Genomic DNA, 22,348 nt, shown 5'->3' with positions numbered 1-22,348 from the left:
TAAAGCATAACAGTTAGCCCAGAGACAGCTATTATTTCAAAACACTTTTAAGTTGAGGTACCACTTATTAGTTACGCTCCAAGTTGTACACATCTTTTGCCCATTCTTTAATTACTGTACTAGGGTTGTACGGTAGACCAGTATTGGTGTAGTACCGTGATACTAACTAATGGGTTATACTTGTATAGCGCTTTTCTACCTTCAAGGTACTCAAAGCGCTTTGACACTATTTCCACATTCACCCATACACACACACATTCACACACTGATGGCGGGAGCTGCCATGCAAGGCCCTAACCACGAACCATCAGGAGCAAGGGTGAAGTGTCTTGCTCAAGGACACAACAGGCGTGACGAGGTTGGTAGAAGGTGGGGATTGAACCAGGAACCCTCAGGTTGCTGGCACGGCCACTCTCCCAACCGCGCCACGCCGTCCCTAACGAATCATATTCAGTACTATCCCGCCTCTAAAAAGTACCGTTTTTTTAATTTATTTTTTGTGTCTCTGGACACATGAGGACTTTGAATATGGCCAATGTATGATCCTGTAACTACTTACTGTCTGATTAATACCTAAATTTGTGGTATCATCCAAAACTAATGTAAAGTATCAAACAACAGAAGAAAAAGTGCTAATTAAATTTTAACAGTAGTATAAATAGAACATGTTAAAACAGAAAATAAGCAGATATTAACATTAAATGAACAAGTGGATTAATAATTAATTTTCTACCATTTGTCCTTAATTATGTTGACAAAAAAATAGAATGGAAAATAACACAATATGTCACTGCATATGTCAGCAGCTAATTTTCGGAGCCTTATTTTGTTTACTTACTTCTAAAAGACAAGTTGTCTTGAATGTTCACTATTTTATTTAAGGATATGTTTGATGTACCAGAAGATTTTTTGTTAAATTAAAGCCAATAATTATTTTTTTTGTGGTACCCTTTTTTTTAGAAAAGTATCAAAGTACCGAAAATTATTGAAATAATTTTGGTACCTGTACCAAAATATTGGTATCGGGACAACACTATACTGTACTGAAAAAACCCCTGGCCGGTACAAAGTGACTCGATGAAGGGTGGGCTACATTTTTTATTGCCCCTCTGCGTAATCTAAAAATAAAATGAATGCAATTGTTATATAACATTAATTGGCTGTCAACTATAGGTTGAGGTTAAGATCTGCACCTAGAGCTAAGATATACTGTAGATATTTTTTTCTAATAGTTAAGCAGAGGCACTGTGATGAAGTGGCGACCTGTCCAGGGTGTTTACCGCCTTCTACCCGAATGCAGCTGGGATAGGCTCCAGCCACCCCCCGCAACCTCAAGAGGGACAAGCGGTAGAAAACGGATGGATAGCATATACTGCTCTACATTAATTAATTGTTTTGATCTTTGATGTAAATACTTGATCAAAGTGGGCCCTGTATCTTTCAGTTATCGGTAGAAACTGTTTGTACCCTCTGCCCTCGACCTATGTCCACCCTGAGATCGGTAGGTTGTGAGTTCAAACCCCGGCCGAGTCATACCAAAAACTATAAAAAATGGGACCCATAACCTCCCTGCTTGGCATTCAGCATCAAGGGATTGGAATTGGGGGTGAAATCACCAAAAATTATTCCCGGGCGCGGCCACCGCCGCTACCCACTGCTCCCCTCACTTCCCAGGGGGTGATCAAGGGTGATGAGTCAAATGCAGATAATAATTTCGCCACACCAAGAGTGTGTGTGACAATCATTGGTACTTTAACTTTATAACAAGGCAATTACAGGGTGAATTTGAATGGAGCCTGCTCCAGCTGCATGAGAGTCAGCTTTGATTTCCTGAAAAAAAAATCGAGCTCATCTCCCAAGATAAAAATTGCAAATGGATCGTGCACACAAAAGACTTATCATGGCAGTAAAATGTAAAGATGATGAATGTTTCATGTTTATTTCATGCTTCTTGCGCGCAGAGCACCTTCACCAGTGGATTCACATGCAAAGGCAGAGTCCTGTGCTCGCAATGCACAAATAATTTATCTGCAAAGTTTAAAATGAGTGCTGTCGAATGATCCATTTAATTGGAAAAACATTGATTCATCACACTTTTGAATCTTGATTACTCAACTGCCAAAACACTGTCGACACCTTCATAAATTTGTTCCTTCCAATACTTTTACACTATTTGATCTTGCACTGGTACTGTATTTGACTACTGTACTTCTACTTGTACTGATACTTCTACCATAACTTCTGTGACTTATTGTGCAACTTAACTGTCTGTAAACAATGTACATCAGAGCTATTCAATTGTTTAATTTATTTTTATCTAGTGTATTAGATTCTGCAAGTAGTGTTTGGAACCCACTGTACGCAATATTTGAAGAGCATGGAAAAAAGCATTTCACTGTGGTGGAGTCTGCATGTGACAAATAAAACTTGAACCTTGATTAACCATAGTAAATTGCATTCACACTTTTAAAAAGACCCCAATACTTTGTCACAAATGCATTTTTATTGTCAGAATGTTATTTTTTTAAATGTTTAACTTGAATGTACATCCTTTATCTGCTTAACAATTGTATTCTAAGTCATGTCAGGGTGAGTTTTGAAGCGAAATTTGCCACAGAGCACACCATTTTTGCACTGATGTGCATATTGACCTAATCGCTAATCATATAACAACATGCATGTAAAAATGAATTGTGTGTCTAGGCTAGGATAGCACTTTGTTGTCATTGCACTTAAAATGTACAACAAAGTTATTTTGTTTAAGAGCAGACATACATTGTACAGGAATACTGACATGTCGCCCCAAGGACATCACCCGGTAAAAGTTAAAGTACCAATAATTGTCCTTCAAACACATTTGACCCATCACCTTTGTTCACCCCCTGGGAGTTGAGGGGAGCAGTGGGCAGCAGCGGTGGCCGCGCCCGGGAATAATTTTTGGTGATTTAACCTCCAATTCCAACCCTTAATGCTGAGTGCTCATGTGTCCTATTTTTATAGTCTTAGGTATGACTCGGCCGGGGTTTGAACTCACAACCTATCGATCTTAGGGCGGACACTCTAACCACTAGGCCAGTGGTTTTCAAATGGGGGTATGCGTACTTCTGGGGGTACTTGAAAGCATGCCAGGGGGTACGTGAGATTTTTTTTAAATATTCTAAAAATAGCAACAATTCAAAAATAATTCATAAATATATGTATTGAATAATACTTCAACAAAATATGAATGTAAGTTCATAAACTGTGAAAAGAAATGCAACAATGTGATATTCATTTTTGTGGACATGTTCCATAAATATTGATGTTAAAGATTAATTTTTTTGTAAAGAAATGTTTAGAATTAAGTTCATGAATCCAGATGGATCTCTATTACAATCCCCAAACAGGGCACTTTAAGTTGATGATTACTTCTATGTGTAGAAAGTTTTATTTATAATTAAGTCACTTGTTTATTTTCCAACAAGTTTTTAGTTATTTGTATATCTTTTTTTCTAATTAGTTCAAGAAAGACCACTACAAATGAGCAATATTGTGCACTGTTATTCAATTTAATAAATCAGAAACTGATGACATCGTGCTGTATTTTACTTCTTTATCTCTTTTTATCAACCAAAAATGCTTTGCTCTGATTAGGGGGTACCTGAATTAAAAAAAATGTTCACAGGGGGTACATCACTGAAAAAAGGTTGAGAACCACTGCACTAGGCCACTGAGTAAAAGGTGGGAAAGAGTGGAGGTGAGTGGAGGAGGAGGAGTTATTTCGAAAAGTTATTTTCAGACTCGGCTCTTATGGGTAGGGGGTTCAGTTTGGGGCCTAGAAAAAAACAAAACGATGCCACGATAAACACATATACACATGTTACAACACAGGCCAAGAGTGAGAGAGAAAAATAAACTGCATTAATGCGATTTTTTTCGTGCTAAATTATTGCATTTACTTTGATATTCTGAGTAAAAATAAATGATTTTAAACCAAATAAAGCTATTAATAATCATAATTGAGTTAGTATATCTCAAACAAAGGGTTGTTGCAAAGCCAGAGGCACCAGAAACCTTCCAAGTCTCTGTTTCTGTTCGCGAGGCAAAACAAACATGCATCAGCTGACAGCTGTGCTTTTCTTAGCCAGTTGCACGATGCATTCCCATGCAGCAGCGTGGAAACCCGCCCATATCTGCCCCACAACAAGGCTGACTACTCATAGAGCGAGCGTGATGAGGAAGCTGTGCATGCGCTACATGTGACATACCACATTACTGTCTGCTTGGCAGCCAGCCTCGGCTAGGCCGTCCCAGGGCCCGCAGCCAGAGACGCGCTGCAGCTGAGTTACTGTGCTTACTCAAATATTCATAACTGCATAATGAAAGTAAAAATAGTTTCCATGTGATACACTCGGCCAGAGGTAAACAAAACAGCCACCGCTATTCTCTTGCGTTACGTTGTCACTATTGGCGTAACGTTTACCATGAATTGATGAACGTGGACCCTGACTTAAACAAGTTGAAAAACTTATTCGGGTGTTACCATTTAGGGGTCAATTTTACGGAACAGGTACTGTACTGTGCAATCTACTAAAAAAGTTTCAATCAATCAATCAATCAATCAATCAAACGTAGTAGAGCTTTAAAGGCATCGGTTTCCAAATCTTTTCCACTGAGGGCGGCGTGCTGAGAAAGGAATGCGGGGAGCCACTCTGATATATTTTGTATATTAGAAATGCCAAACTAATTTAATGTACATCAATATATGCTAATGTATTTGGAAAGTACATGATAAATAAGCTTTTGTGCTACAGGTCACAGGTGTCAAACTAAAGGTCACATCATTTTTATGGCCGTGAAAGCCAATATGCGTCATAGTATCTTTTCATCTCTCTCCATTTTGACCGGAAAAAAAAAAACGCATACTACATGCCATTGCATATCTTTTGAACTTTAATATTAGATCTAAAAATGTTTTATTTATTAATATTTATTTTATTTATTTTTCTTTTTACTCACTTATTTTTGGGGGTTATTCAAAATGTTGATATTATCTAATAATGCAACAAATATTGTATTATACATTCCAAACAATTCAAAAAACAAAAAACAAAATATCAATTGACGTATGATTTCAAAGCCAGTTATCAATCAAATTGTACACTGTTAATATGCGTTAAAAAAAATTGGCAGCTCACTCCCTAAAATTTTACCATAAAAATGGGTAGTTTGTTTTAAAATTTAAAGTAATACACTGAAAACACACATTTGACGGTAAAAAAAAAAACTGGCACTCAGTCGCCAGACTTCATTGTTTCCATTTATAGACATAGATTTTACAGTACAAATCTGGCAACTGAGCTGTCAGTTTTTTTGACTGCAAAATCCACCATTTTTTTATCAGTGTATGTAAAAAATACTGTACATAATAATAAAATCCATGGCAGTAACAATGCCATGAGACCAATTCTTATACATTTATATTTATATAAAATTTACTGTTACAAGCGGCCCTGTGAGGGCAGCTGTAACTGTGATATGGCCCTCAATAAAAATTAGTTTGACACCTCTTATAGGTGTCAATGCAAATATTTGTTGAATCTCATATGTCTCAGGAATACATTTTAATTTTTTCTTACGAACATGCTGAAGGCCAATAAAAAAGTAAATACTTGTGAGACCCAACTGGCTCCCGGGATGCACTTTGAACACCCCTGCTCTAAGGTAAAACAATCCAATCATGGGAATGTAATCATCTGTTCCAGGGTCAAACTGGGGATACAGTAATCCCTAGTTTATAGCTAATAAATAATTCCAGGCATGACTGCGCTGAATGAATTACTCCAAAGTAGGAATCATTAATTATAAATCTAATATTTCATAGCTAGAACATAAAAAATGTTTTGCTACTGTCTAAAAACTTTGTCAACATTATGAGAGCCATTCTTCATAACACACAAATAACACACTTTAGTTACACTCTTAATCCAATATAGTAATGTTGTCTGAGGCTGAGCCAATCAGTGGCCACGATACTGAACGCTGTGATCTGATTGGTTTGGTTTCTTCCAATGGACAATACTACTGTAGTATTAATAATGTTAGTTTATTTAGCCATGTTTATGCTTGATTTTTTTTATTTTTTTTTATTTAGGGCAAACATTTTTCAGAATATACCTACAAAAATAAAAATTCTGCAATATAGGGAAACGGGCACAACTGCAGTTGTTGTATCTCAAACACTTCATTAATAATTAATGCAGTTACTTTTGAGAATGTGTCGAGAGCCAATTAAAAAAAAACAGCTGTAGGACAAAAATGGCCCTTGGGCCGCACTTGAGACACCCCTGCTCTAAGGTCAAAAACAATCTTTTTGTCAAACAATTTTCAATCACGGGAATAAAATAAATCTGTTCAAAAGTCACTTAATCATGCACCACTTGCAATGCTGTATTTTAAAATGAGCAGTTATATGAGAAAAATGTTCACATTAGAAATGAGTTAATAAAATGTAAAAACAGTACATTGAAATCTCACTGAAGCATAGCTCACTTAACAGTCAATTATCTTCTACGTGTTTAATGAATACTGTTTTTGTGTCGAAGAGACTTGAGTGCTACTTATAATAAACTCAATTTCCGGCTCTATAGTTATAATCACACAAAACAGGCCAGGCAAAAGCACAAACACAATTACCGAGCTGAATTTTCAGGTGACTTGTTGATTTTTCCAGTGAAACGTGTTGAGTTTTTGTGTATCGCCCTAAAAATGTTGGTCAAACTCACAATAGTTTGACTTGATATGTTCTGTAAATCAGCAACTGTCAATAAAACCTGCCTGACTTACACACTGCCATTGTTTTATTCTCATTCAGGTGAACTTGTGACAACACGTCCCGTCATCTCTGGCCTCCCTGAGTACCATGAGCTCTGGCTCTGCCCAGGATGTGGCAGTCGAGCATTTCCTGCGGGACATAGAGAGGCGGAGCAAGCGGCTACACTGCGCTGTGATTGGCTGCGAGGTGGAGCGACCTCGCAGCGACATGAACCTGCTGTATCGCAAGAGCCGTTTGGACTGGAGGCAGAGGGACCAAGATGGCAGCAAGAAAAGGTGAGTGAGGCAGAATTTATATAGGAAATCAGCGAGGGACACACAACTCGTCGGAGAGATTCAGTGGGTTTCATTCCCAAATTTGGATTCTGAACACAACTTGTTAGCTGATAAAGTCCTGAACAAATTTGCATAGCATCATTTCTTACTTTAAGACCTCCTGAAACCCACTACTACCGACCACGTAGTCTGATAGTTTATATATCAATGATGAAATCTCAACATTGCAACACATGCAAATACGGCTGGTTTAGTTTACTAAATTACAATTTTTTATTTCCCGAGGAGTTTTTTGTTGAAAACGTCGCGGAATGATGACGTGTGCTTGTGACGTTATTGGTTGGAGGGGAAATATCAGCCCAGCACCACTTACGGCTAAAAGTCGTCTCTTTTCATCGCATAATTACACAGTAATTTGGTCATTTGTGTTGCTGAATCTTTTGCAATTTGTTCAATTAATAATGGAGACTATAAATAAGAATGCTGTTTGTGGAAGGCGGTGGATTGCAGCTGCCTTTAGCACTGAGACACAGCCGGTGTTTCTTTGTTTGTTGTGAAACTTTAACACAAAGCGAACATGTTTCTCTACGTCAACCAGCATGTTTTTGGATGGGAAAATTGTAATATTAAGTCGGCTTTTACCGGAGACATCAGTGGATTACTGGACCTCCTCCTGCAGCAGCTGTCAAAAAAGGCAGCTGTGAGCTTGGCTCCCCCATGGCTTCCATCAAAGACACTGGCGTTCACCGCAGCCATCCCACTTTGAGGTATGACTTTACAATCTCACTAAAACACTATTAAAAAAATAAGCAGATAAGGGATCTTCCAGAATTATCCCAGTAAATGTGTCTAATTACATCTGAAACGCTCACACTGCTGTCACCTGGAGCTGTCGCTTTTTTTTATTTTTTTGTGCTTCACTCTAACTTTTCTTATCCACAAATCTTTCATCCTCGCCCAAATTAATGGGGAAATCGTCGCTTTCTCGGTCAGGATAGCTCTTGCTGCTTGAGGCTATGATTATAAACAATGTGAGGATGTGAGGAGCCCTCGCACCGGTGACGCCACGCGCACATCGTCTGCTACTTCCGGTAAAGGCAAGGCTTTTTTTATTAGCGACCAAAAGTTGCGAACTTTATCGTGGATGTTCTCTACTAAATCCTTTCAGCAAATATATGGCAATATTGCGAAATGATCAAGTATGACACATAGAATGGACCTGCTATCCCCATTTAAATAAGAAAATCTAATTTCAGTAGGCCTTTAAGATGTAGAGAAGATGAGACAAACTTCTATGAAGTCAGCCAAATGTCAGAAGGTAGAAGGAGGCCAAAAAGCAGCATAGCAGAGATCAGGAAAACAAAATATGAATATGGAATTATGGCAACGCTCGGTGCAACTGTTATTTTCAAATGATGAGGTTATACACTTAGGGCCTGATTTAGTAAAGGTTTACGTGTACTAAAACTTAATGGTTGAGCGAAGTTAATCGACTAAATGTGTGCAAAGTGAAGTGAGCAGAATAAGGCGTGCAATCCATTTTGCGTCCGTGTCTTCATTATTATGCAAAGTATATGCTGGTCATCAAAAGGCACACGATACTGGGAGGGGAAAATGCAAATATATTATACAGCACATGCGATGTGATTTATCAACACTCATCATCGTTTTGGGGGCACTACTCTGCATTTTATTTAGCACGTTTGAAAAGGACGCGCGAACTGATAGTTCCCCACACCTGTGAGCGAGCAGTGCTCGCGTTTCAAAAAGACAATGGACAGAGAATCCTCCGTCCTACGTATATGTTTTGACATATTTGGAAGGGCTGAAATAAAATAAATATTAGACAGTAGACACATCATCTATTCAGCAACATCCTTTTATAATTTGATTAAAACAAGTTCATTTGATGTGTTTTGGTATCTTTTATTTTTTCGCATAGAATATATATCACTAAGATATATATCAATAAATAATAAATGGGTTGTACTTCTATAGCGCTTTTCTACCTTCAAGGTGCTCAAAGCGCTTTGACACTACTTCCAGATTTACCCATTTACACACACATTCACACACTGATGGAGGGAGCTGTCGTGCCAGGCGCTAACCAGCACCCATCAGGAGCAAGGGTGAACTGTCTTGCTCAGGACACAACAGACATGACGAGGTTGGTACTGGGTGGGGATTGAACCAGAGACTCTCGGGTCTCGCACGGCCACTCTCCCACTGCACCACGCCGTCCCAACCCTATATGATAAAAAAAATCTTCTAGAAGGATGCATTTTTTGCATCAAGAAGACAGTAGTACAGCTTCCCCCCCATGCGCCTTCAGCGGTAAAAAAGAAAAGATGGTGTTAATATACAGTAAATGCGCTGCATGGCTGCTACTAAAGTGCCCATAAAAAGTGGTAGATGTCTCCTGCTTGTTTGAAAACTTAACAAAACGCCACAAGTGCGACCTGATAAGATAAATGTGTAGTACATGAGAGTGTAATACACGCAAAATCCTCACTTAAATCAGGCGGTCTGGACCACTTTACAATTGTACGTGCAGTCTTAGTAGTTCGCACGCAACATGCGCACTAACAGTACACTCTGTTTTATCAATTGCACATACTGTTTAGCGCAAGGTATTTGGATCTTAGTAAATCAGGCCCATGGTAGTTTTTGCATAATCCTGCAAATTAATTACGTGTATTTGTTTGTTCACTAATGCATGGAAGACAAAGAAGAACATTGGAGGAGTTTGTTTTCACTTTTATCTATTATAGTTTGCGTGCATTGTGGCCATTTGTTGCATGTACCCACCAGATCCAGCAGGTAGAATTATGGGGAAAATAAAGCTTTGTAGGAAACTATATGTAATCATGACCACATGGGGGGTGGAGAGTGGTTAGCATGATTCCCTCATAGTCTGATAATGCGTTCAATACTTGGTTTGGGCATCCTTGTGTTGTATTTGTTGTTGCCACATTCCAAATAATATGCATATTAGGTAACTGGAGACTCTGAATTGTGCACAAGTGTGAGTGTGATTGGGTGTTTGTGTGTTCTGCAAGGGGCTGACGACCAATCCTCTTATTACCCAGATGAGAGGCATGATTTATCATCTAGAATAACTTTGACGAGCCGAACGTGATGCATTGGTAGCAGAAGCAGCACACCGGCTCTATTTTCTTTCCCGCCAGTGCTGCATAATCTTCTTGTTCTTCTTTACAGTTTTACGGCAGTTTGTATCCATGTATGTTGCATTACTGCCATATTCAGTTTCATTTTATAATTACATTAAAGTCTTTTCTTGAGTCCAGTGCAGCGTAACTATAGTAAACTCTCGTCTATCAATGCTAAATATACTTTGTCTGTGTTAGCACTTATAATACCAATATTGTTAATATTTGGTTAATATTCAGGTCACGAGATGTATTCAGAGTATTGTTTGCTGTTTTTGGGTGGTTATTTACAGAGTTTTGTGGGCAAAATAGAGAGCCCCAATGGACTCCAGTGTAAGCTGACTTTTTATTAATTCTTTTATTTTCAATTTAGAATGCATGAAAAAAGAAAAAAAAAAAGTTTTTATCTTACATAAGTATTTTAAATGATAAACACCACATCTTTTTCAAGTGTTTGCGTATTTCTAGTATGACTGATCTGGTAACATGGTCAGAGTGCAGAAGCGTTACGGTAGTGATGTCAATCTCCGGAAATAGCCAAAGATATTCGTAGCAGAATATTCAAAATGGCTGACTGAATTTGTAAGCATTTTGTGATGTTTAAACGTTATTTTCCCATATTTAGTGGATTGTAAATACAATTGGATATCGTTTAATGGATACAATGAAACACCATTAAGCATATCATGTCAACTTGTTTTTCAGTTCCTAAGTTACATGGACACAAACAACTTGTCCGACACGCCGGCATCAAAACAGGCTCATGGGATCACAGCAGAGAAAGTTCACGCAGACTTTGAATCAGGTGACAGCAAGGCGACGCCATCCCACTTTGAGTCCCACTTTGCTGGCGACAATGCTCCTCTTGAGCTTGGGGTGGGGAGATGTTGTGCAGCATGTGCTTCCAGCAATTTTGTCAGAAGGAGGTTTTGTTTCACCCAATTCCACGCGTTCTTTAAGATTTCTCGTTGATTTTTTCGAGGTCTTCCTGACGCTATCCCGCTAGGGGAGGTGCAGGACAGCATGTGGGACATGAGGGCGAGTATAAGGATAAAGTTGCACCGGGGCAAAAATATGGAACTCAGACCAAGCTGCAAGAGGGGGGACAAAAGCGGCGACATGAAGGGCGAAGGGGGACAGTTTGAGAACAGGAGGGCCTCGGGAGACAAATTCCATTTATGAGGCAGAGACGGCTGTGAAGATAAAGAATGGTAAACAGGCGAATTTGAGAAAAAGCAGACTATTCCCAGCAGTGGGACCCAGAAATAATTGTGCAAAGTGCTATTGTGTCTTTTGTGCATTCTCGAAGACAATTTGCTTTTGAAAAGCAGCAATTATTGTTGAATTCCCTGCAATCAATTTTTCTTATTCTTCTTTAATTGGCAGACCAGCATTTGTCTGCCTCAATAGGCTAAAGGAGGGGTGTCCAAACTTTTTCGGCTTAGTTCTGCACAATTTCAAATCAAAGGATCCGAGGGCCATATATATATTTAATTTTCAATTTCTGGCAATATATAATTTTTTTTAATGTCAGCTTTGTGTTATTAGGAGTGCATGATAAACATCGGACAGATAATTATTGTGCCGATATAAAGAATTATAACATCATACCAATAAATCTGTTAACATAAAAAAATAAATAGCTGCGATAACCCATACAAATTAAAAAAACAATACAATGAAGTGAGACAGGTGGGCTAGGGTGAGCAAATCCAGTGCTCCTTTTCTCTTACTCGTGTCGTAAACGTCCCCAAAGCTCAATGTCAAAAAACATGGCGTCGATCCTTTGAAATAGTGAAGAAGTCCCACCGGAAGACATTTCATGTTGCGTAACGTGTTTTAATAGCATATTCTCCAGAATCATCAGATAACTAACTGCACTTAGTATGTCCCTTTTCCATCGCCAGACCTAATATGACGCCCCCTTATTGAGATTATTTCCCCGCATTGATAAAGACATATAAAACTATTATTTTGATCATTAATTGATTACTTCAAAACTGATATGGTTAACATTATGAGATAAATATAAATATGATATTAGACAGCGTAGCCTGTGTTTTCCTATTTCTGGTGTCTGCCTGTCATGGGTATTTTCTTCAGTTTATACGACATTTGTATTACTTTTTCCGTTTTTTAAAACCTTGCAAAACATAGAGCATGCTTTTTGCACCAAAAACCACAACACTTCAACACGTCAAAGCATATCAGCCCCTTGAAACGTCACCCACATCTGCGGTCCTCTCCAAGGTTTCTCATAGTCATTCACATTGACATCCCACTGTGTTGTGAGTTTTTCCTTGCCCTTATGTGGGATCTGAACCGAGGATGTTGTTGTGGCTTATGCAGCCCGATATAAATAAACACTGATTTATTGATGAATATGCACTCCATCGTGCTCATGGATGGATGTCAAGGGCAATTTTGGGCCATGTTTATTTGATCTGCCACTAAATTGTATAAATCATGGATGAAGAGTGACATGTGAAGCCACTTCATACTTTCGTAAGCCATTAAGTGTATGCAACCTTTAATAAAATACAATATAAGACATGTAGCAAAATATGCTCACATTATGTTCACTTTTTATCTAAACCTTCAGATATATGATCAATGTTCAAATATTTTGACCTTTTCATGTAGCTAAATGGGGTAACCCAAATATTAGAAACACGTGTCACTATACTACTTACTGCATGTAATAAAACAAGTTTAAATCCAGAAATGTGTGAATTTAAAAGGCAAGGAATTGTCCCTAGTGTGTGAATGTGAGTGTGAATGCTGTCTGTCTATCTGTGTTGGCCCTGCGATGAGGTGGCGACTTGTCCAGGGTGTATCCCGCTTTCCGCCCAAATGCAGCTAAGATAGGCTCCCCCTCGTGACCCCAAAAGGGACAAGCGGTAGAAAATGGATGGATGAATGGATGGACTGGATCTGTATTATATGGGGCAGGTATGCCCAATGATCTTCATTCAATTAAACTTTTGGGAGCAAACATTTTTTAAATGAATTATTACAGACTTATTTGGCAAATTTGGTGTTCTGCACATGTCGACACCTTGTATTTGCATTGCCAGGCTTGTGGAGGTGCCCTGCTTATCTGGATCTTCATTCCTGGGGCAAATGCTTTGCATTCCGTGACTGACTTTATTCTATTACCTCAATAAACACTTCCTATTTTTTACGTTTAATGCGTACGGCGTGAAAATTCAGTGCACCTCTGCCCCGAAGCCAAAAAACGAAATACATTTACAGCTACACCCCTGTCAGGAGGGGTCTGAATACTCATTAAATAAAGTGCATTAGGAAAGTATTCACAGCGCTTCACTTTTTCCACATTTTGTTATGTCCATCCATCCATCCATCCATTTTCTACCGCTTATTCCCTTTCGGGGTCGCGTTATGTTACAGCCTTATTTCAAAATGGAATACATCCATCCATCCATTTTCTACCGCTTATTCCCTTTGGGATCGCGGAGGGCGCTGGTGCCTATCTCAGCTACAATGTCCTCAAAATTCTACATACATTACCCTATAATGACACTGTGAATATTTTTTTTTTCATTTTGCTAATTCATTAAAAATAAAAAAAATAAAAACAATTAAAAAATACACATGTACATAAGAGTTCACTGCATTTGCTCAAGTATTTTTGAACACAATGCCACAAGCTTGACACACCTATCTTTGGGCAGTTTTGCCCATTCCTCTTTTTAGCGCCTCACAAGCTCTATCGGGTTGAATGGGAAGCTTTGGTTTTCATTCAGGATGTCTCTGTACATTGCAGCATTCATCTTATTTATTCTAGTCAGGGAGGTGACCAAGATCCTGATGGTCACTCTGTCAGAGCTGCAACGTTCCTCTGTGGAGAGAGGAGAACCTTCCAGAAGGGCAACTATATTTGCAGAAATCCACCAATCAGGCCTGTATGGTAGTGGCCTGATGGAAGCCATTCCTTTGTCAAAAGTTTGCTAAAAAGGACCCTGAAATACTCTCAGACCATGACAAACAAAATTCTCTGGTCTGATGATGCACAGATTTAACTCTTTGGCGTGAATGCCACGCATCATGTTTGGAGGAAAATAAGCACCATTCATCACCAGGCCAATATCATCCCTACTGTGGGGATGTTTTTCTGGGGCGACAGGAACTGGGGGACTAGCCAAGATAGAGGGAAAGATGAATGCAACAATGAACACAGACATCCTTTATGAAAACCAACACTTGCCATCCAACCAAGCTTGAGAGGTGCTGTAGAGAGGAATGGGCAAAACTGCCCAAAGATAGGTGTGCCATCCTATTCAATAAGACATGAGGCTGTAAGTGCTCCCAAAGGTGCATCAACAAAGTATTGAGCAAATGCTGTGTGAATACTTATGTACATGTGATTTTTATGTTGTTTTTTTCATATTATCATTATGGGGTATTGTGTGTAGAATTTTGAGGACAAAAATGTATTCATTTTTCAAAATAAGGCTGTAAAATAGCAAATTGTGGAAAAGTGGAGTGCTTTTTATACTGCACTGTAAAATAATATTTGAGAAACACTGTGTACACAAAGCTCACCAAACATTCGCTTCATATTTTATTATAATTTCCTCAGAATTCTGAGTTCAATGGCTAATTTCTCACTCTTATTTTGAGCCACATGCATAAAGTTGACTCATTTGTACAAAATTGGCTCAGTACATAACATTTATTGCTCTGTAAATTTATATCTGAGAAACACTGTGTACAAAAAGCTCACCAAACATGGGGTTCATATTTTATTATAAATTCCTCAGAATTCTGAGATGAATGGCTAACTTCTCACCCTTATTTTGAGCCACATGTATTAACCAGACTCATTTATATAAAATCCGCTCAGTACATAACGTTTATTTTCTAAGGATGTTGTCATTCAATTTATTAAAACAAACTGGTCAAACCCAAAGTAATAACCCATATTTTCATTGGTGGGTAAAGTACACCATGTAGACAGCACATTAAACCAAGTGTCACATGCAGACAGCTGTCTACACTTTTACCTCACCAATACCTAAAGAGCGTGTTAGAGTAGCATCACCGTGCATTTTCACCAGCAGTGGCAGAAGATGAATCACTAGTGTAGCGCTACGTTGGAGACGAGCCATAACTTAAGGCCATCAATTAAAGTGTCGTGTGTTGTGTCAAACGTGTCAGTGAGGTCTGTCACAATGAGGACACTCGCACACTCAATGTCAGCGCTCAACCTTTACCTACAACTTTCCACAAGACATGACGGATTGCTCTGACACCACGTTGCATGTTCTCATCTCTTTGCGCACATTCTGTTGTTTGAGCGCAAACCACTCGTGAACATTAGCCCAGACTTGTAGACAATAGATAAGCTGCTAGAGGTGCCATCACTGACACTGTATCTCTCTGGCAACATCTCCGTCAGCGTGGTCCTAATCAGGAGACCGAATCCCTCAAGAAATGTCTTTGGAAGCAGCTGATGACCTCATCTTGTCTTATTTCCCTCCTGCTTCTTTCCGCATGATTGGGTCAAAGGTGGCAAAAGCACCGTCTTTTCTTCAGTGTTTTATTTGCACCGTGGGCCTAATGGGACATTAATGTGGAGGGAGTACTCATTTGGACCATCAGCTAGAGCATTAATACAATAAATGTTTATGATAAATTGCTACTGATGAAGATGTCTTTGTGATAAAAAGAGCCCACATCATATAATTTGCCTGGCGGTGAGATCAGAGGATTTATCGCTTGCTTGTTAAATAGCTCCTCAGTAATGAATGTGTAAAAGCGAGCTTTAACTCACCAACCGCTAGCAACTGTATATACAGCATGAGGGTTAAATGGCTGCAGAAATAAGATAGGTTATTTCAAAAATACACACAGAATAGATCAGTGGTTCCAAAATGGGGGTACGCGTACCCCTGCGGGTACTTGAAGGTATGCCAAGGGGTACGTGAGATTTTTTTAAAATATTCTAAAAATAGCAACAATTCAAAAATCCTTTATAAATATATTTATTGAATAATACTTCAACAAAATATGAATGTAAATTCAGAAAAACTGTGAAAAGAAATGCAACGATGCAATATTCAGTGTTGACAGCTAGATTTTTTGTGGACGTGTTCCATAAATATTGATGTTAAAGTTTCCTTTTTTTGTGAAGAAATGTCCCCTTTTCCTCTCACCCGAGATCCACCCAGGACTGGGACCATATGAATCCCTTCCTTACTGTCTATGAATATAGAAATATAACAGTCTTGTTACACAATTTGAAAATGGAAATGTGTGATTTATTCATCATCAATCTTTATTGCAGACCTTAAGAACCATTAAACATATAAAAAACACAATACAAAACAATAAAAACAAAACAAAACATTAAAAAACAAAACAATAAAAAGAAACATAAAGCCCAAATGTCAGTTTCTAACGTACAAACGTGTGCCAATGGTTCCACAGTCCAGATGAGTATCTAACAGAACCGCAGCCAGGGTTCGTTAACACAGTGATTATGTCATTTTCAGACTCAGATGCCCTACACATAAACTTATACATAAGGTTGTGTAGCAACGCTGAGAAAGTGGGCACCCCAACACTAACAAACATCTGGTTTGCACTGGCGCTTCTTGGAATTCCCAGGAGAAGCCTCATACAATCATTATAAGCAACCTGAAGCTTTTGAAAGCTTTTCTGCTTATACTTTACCCACAGGGGGGCAGAATACAAAGGAGTGCAATAGGCTCTGAATAAGTTGATCTTTACATCATTTGTACAATAATAACATTTATTTCTCAGCATGTTGGCTTGGGCATATAGCATACGCCGCTGTCTGTATAGGTCATCATCATCACCGAACTATTATATACTAACATATTCTGTGATATACTGTTAGTATATTATATACTAACAGATCGATGGATAACTTGCTTTGAAATCACAAGTCAAGGTGACAAGCACACAGTTTATTTAGGTATTGTTCTTTGATTCCCCTCACACCCCCCAAAAAAATAAATGCTTGGAATATTTTTAAAGACTTGTTGGATGGTCAGAAAATATTAACATTTTTTACAGTCAAAATTGAGAGAACAAAGACATTTAGCCAGAGAGCGCTTTATTGACACATTATTTCCAGCCTTTTGTGGGCCACCTAAAATGATGTTGCCTTTTACTGAACAAAAATACTCCCAAAAATTGTTGTAATACATTACAAGCCCTTCAAAGTATTTACAGAAATGTTAAATTATCATAAAATTTCAAATAACTATTAACATATTATTTGTAGCGATGCAGCTATTGATTTTCTTTAGGATAATCTATCAATGAGTTTGTTCGAGTAAATTAATGGTAAAAGGTTGTACTTGAATAGCGCTTTTCTACCCCTTTTTAAGGAGCCCAAAGCGCTTTGACAGTATTTCCACATTCACCCATTCACACACTGATGGCGGGAGCTGCCATGCAAGGCGCCAAACCAGGACCCATCAGGAGCAAGGGTGAAGTGTCTTGCCCAAGGACACAATGGACGTGACTAGGATTGTAGAAGGTGGGGATTGAACCAGTAACCCTCAGATTGCTGGCACGGCCACTCTTCCCACTTCGCCACGCCACCCCGAGTAATCAGATGAAACACACTTAATAATCTCAATGCCTATTTCATGAGATGTATGGTTTCATGTGGATAAAGCACTACTCCTCCAGGTCAAAAACACAACACAATGGAGCAACAATGAGTATTTTTTCCTGCTATATAATATTTTTGAGGAGTGGTTGTTACTATAAATTAGCCCTAAAGTAAAGTAGTATAAGAATAGCTAGAGAAAAAAAACACAAGAGGGTTCCAAGATGAGCTTTTTTTGCCTGTAGAGTAGGAGAAAAAAATGCACTTGAAGATGCCTGAAGGGATCGCTCAGCCTCTGTTCTGGTCTAAATTTGTCCCTGAAGTGTGTGTGTGTCCAATGTGAAGAGAGTGTCTCCTTAGGAATGCAATGTTATAAACACACAGAGTGATGTGACGAGGATGACAAACAGGAGTGCTGTGCTCTCCATGAAGATCAACCTGAGCTGGAGCTACAATGTTGACTGCATATTCCAAGCTCCAGTTGTCTTCCTCTGCTTCACTGCATCGCAGGGACCAATATGCATGACCCGTAGCCATACACATTGCTGTGTAATAATTGCTCATTCAGATGTTTCACTGCACACTTCACATGTGTCTAATTGTTTCTACTATAGGCACATATGTTGCTATGCAGATGTCCCCCCCTGTGCCATCACTGAGATGTGATCAAAACAAAATGGAATATGTGGGTGTGTGAATTTTATAGCCGCATGATTTTGTTGAGAGATGTTTTGCATCACGACTGAAATTGGATTCTTTAAACAAGTGGTGTTTTTGTAAGGTGTGGCACCATCACATCCCGAGAGAAGACGTAATCAGCAGCCATCTCTGAGAGATTGGTTAGTGGACAATTGGTACTAGGAATGGGCTAAAATGGTCTAAAAGGTACATTGCGATATATATTGCAGCCTCTTGCCATAACAATATATATCATATGTACAGTATTATCTGACATACAGTGCATTCGGAAAGTATTTGCTTCACTCCCAGAAGGACAATCATCTCTGCCGCAATCCACCAATCAGACCAGTATATTATAGTGGCCGGACGGAAGCCATTTCTTAGTAAAAAAGTTTCTGGTTTCTGGTCTGATGAGACAAAGACTGAACTCTTTGGCGTGAATGCCAGGCATCAGGTTTGGAGGAAAATACAAGCCGTTTATCACCAGGCCAATATCATCCCTACTCTGGGCATGTGTTTCAGTGGCAGGAACTGGGAGATTAGATAGAGAGAAAGATGAATACAGCAATGTACAGAGACATCCTGGATGAAAATCAATGCTTTCCATCCAACTTGATGGAGTTTGAGATGTGCTGCAAAGAGGAATGGGCAAAACTGCCCAAAGATAGGTGTGCCAGGCTTGTGGCATTGTATTGTTTTGCAGCTTTCTTTATTCCTTCTCAAACATATTTAGTAGTCTTATCAAACTTACAAAGCACATACTCTCTGTCTCACCGCCTCTCTCTCGGCTAGCGAGCTGCTAAGCTAACGAAACTAAGCTAGTTGCGATCCAAAGCAACTGTGCTCCGAAAGCGTCTGCTCCCTCACGCTGCTGCTACTCTTCGCCAAGAGCTCCGAAAACGTCAAGAATTCAAATCGGTGGAAGAAACAAGGTGAGCATGGCTCCCTGCTCTTCATGCACCGTTCTCATGGATAGGTCGATCACAACATTTTATTGGAATGCATCAAAACACGTATTGGTATGTCAGACTTGGCCTTTTCTTGGTTTATCTGCTATCTTACTAACAAGATGCAGTGCGTCTCCCATAACAATGTGACCTCGGACTATGTTGAAGTAACCACAGGATTCAATTCTTGGTCCTGAACTCTTCAGCATCTACATGCTGCCGCTAGGTGACATTATACCCAAATATGGCATTAGATTTCAATCCCTACGACACCCAACTCTACATTCCCCTAAAGCTCACCATCACGCCGGATTGTAGTCAGCTGGAGGCGTGTCTTGATGAAATTAAACAATGGTTGTCCAGCAACTTTTTGCATCTTTATGCTAAGAAAAGAGAAATATTGATTATCGGTCCTGTTAGACACCGGAACCTATTTAATAATACCACCTTAACATTTGACAACAAAACAATTATACATAGCGACTCGGTAAAGAATCTGGGTATTATATTCCACCCAACTTTTTTTTTGAGTCACACATTAAGACTGTTACTGAAACCGCCTTCTTTCATCTCCATAATACTGCTACAATTTGTCCCATTTTGTCCACTGACACGGAGATCATTATTCATGCATTCGTTACGTTTCATCTTCATTACTGTCACGTTTTTTTTTTTGGATGTCCCTATATCTAGCATTGAAAGAAAACAGTTGGTACAAAATGTGTCTGCTGGACTTTTGACAAGAACAAGAAAGTTTGATCATATTACGCCTATACTGGCTCACTTGCACTGAGTTCCCGTGCAGGTGAGGATTGTCGTAAAAAAAACGAAACTTAATGGTCTAGCTCTATCCTATCTTGCTGATTGTATTGTACCATCATATGTCCTGGCCACAAATCTAAGAACTCTAGCCCCAAAAAAGTCTGCAGGCTTAAGAGTGTTTTTTATTCGGGCTCCAGTACTCTGGAATGCCCTCCCGGTAACAGTTAGAGATTTCACCTCAGTAGAGGCATTTAAGTCCCACCTTAAAACTCATTTGTATACTCTAGCCTTTGAATAGACTTCTTTTTTTTTTTTTTTAGACCTGTTGATCTGCTGTCTCTCTTTTTGGCTCTGCCCCTCTCTCCTGCGTAGAATGGTTATCAGGTAACCACGGATCAGCCTACACGGAGGATGTGCTTGCTGTTACAAGTTGGGACCCAGAGTCTCTGCGTTGTCTTCTTGTCTCCATTCAAGATGATCCCATGCTGGTCTCCCAACGGACTGGACTTTCACATGAAGTCGGGACCCGGGGTGGATCACTCCTTATGCATCCGTCGGTGACGTCTCGCCGCCCCGACGTGTCTACATGCAAGAGAATCCTCTGCTGTCCTCACTATGGACTGAACTCTCACGTTATTAACCGTATCCACTCGGCATCAATTGCACCGGTAACCCAAGGGTCCCTTCCAAGATTTCTTGGTGTTCCCATCGGGTTGAGTTTTTTCCTGCCCTGATGTGGGTTTTGAGCCAAGGATGTCGTTGGGGCTTGTGCAGCCCTTTGACACATTTATGATTGAGGGCTATATAAGTGAACTTTGATTGATGATTGATATTCAAAAAGGCTTTAGGCTATAATTACTGACAAAGGTGCATCAACAAAGTAGTGAGCAAATGCTGTATTATTAATAGGTTGGCAAAAAAAGCAACCCTTTTCACATTGTCGTTATGGTGGGGTATTGTGTGTGGAATTTTGAGGACAAAAATAAATTATTTCCATATTGGAAAAGGCTGTAACATAACATAATGTGGAAAAAGCAAAAAGATGTGAGTACTTTCCAGATGCACTGCATAAATGATAATGCTTCAAAATGGGTTAAAAAGGCTCCTAATTTAGCTGCTGGCGTATGCGCTAAGAAAGTGCGTCATTACCAGCTGAAATATTTTCCTCAAAATATTACTAATCTTGTTCTTATAGAAAAATTAATACTTGGATAATATGTAATAAACATGTATTACTCTGTAGTTTGGATACTTTACATTAGTTTGGGGTAATACTACAAATTGTGGGTATTGATCCAATACCAAGTAGTTAAAGAGGCAGTAAGATTGACACTGATACCTTACCATTTTCAATCTCTTTGAATGAATAAATTTTTGATCAAGATTATAATTAATAACAATATAATTTAAATATTAACATTATTTCCTTATTAAATTACTATTTTTAAATAAAATCAACATTTCAAGAATAACTAAACAAAAGAAAAAAATATTATTGGATGTTATATAAATAATTTTGTTTTTGCCTTAAGTCCTTCTGTATCCAGGAACTTATTTCCTGAGTTTTAAAAACAAAAACGAAAAAATATGTGACAATAGAAAATATCGATCTAATCACTGTAGTATCGACCGTATACAGAGACTACTATTGATGGTATTTGTACCAATTAACTCACCCCTGTTTACATTCAAGAGCTCCAGCTTAAAAGTTAGTATGGCTTCTTGTATCCTCTTCCGGTGTGTAATGTAGCATGTTTAGCTATTCCTGGTTCTCTAGTGATAATGTTAATTGTAAGAAACGTAGGAGGGACATTAGCTGTGAGCTTGCTCGCGAGGACATTGAGTTTTATGACGAGTTCGTTGCAGCTTCTTGCAGTCAAATTTGCATGCATTGTCACGATACAATAGTATTAAAATCTCTGTTTTCGACCAAATTTATATCATTTATATTGCATATCGTCTATATCGCACAACTTTATTCATACCATAATTGTAGTAAGGTGGATAGTATGTTGCAGAAATTTTATGTGTGCACACAACCCAGGTTGGAGTGCGGTTCAATTTTTGTGCACTTTAAACAGAACATTTGA

The 22,348-nt window shown here is 38.8% G+C and overlaps 1 protein-coding gene across 8 annotated transcripts in view; it reads left to right on the top strand.

The window, feature by feature from the left end:
- LOC133551202 (neuronal tyrosine-phosphorylated phosphoinositide-3-kinase adapter 1) overlaps positions 1-22,348 on the top strand; it is a 109,791-nt gene that overhangs the window by 55,982 nt on the left and 31,461 nt on the right. For all 8 annotated transcript variants that reach the window (XR_009806450.1, XR_009806449.1, XR_009806448.1 and 5 more), the window contains exon 2: positions 6,854-7,089. Coding sequence is in view for 2 of the 8 variants with exons in the window: in XM_061897671.1 (XP_061753655.1) it covers positions 6,902-7,089 (188 nt within the window). In the remaining 6 variants the exon portion in view is untranslated. The remainder of the gene's footprint in view (positions 1-6,853; positions 7,090-22,348) is intronic.

This window comes from Nerophis ophidion, linkage group LG04 (assembly GCF_033978795.1).
Source record: "Nerophis ophidion isolate RoL-2023_Sa linkage group LG04, RoL_Noph_v1.0, whole genome shotgun sequence".
NCBI classification, from domain to species: Eukaryota; Metazoa; Chordata; class Actinopteri; order Syngnathiformes; family Syngnathidae; genus Nerophis; species Nerophis ophidion.
This window is presented reverse-complemented; position numbering and strand designations above follow the sequence as displayed.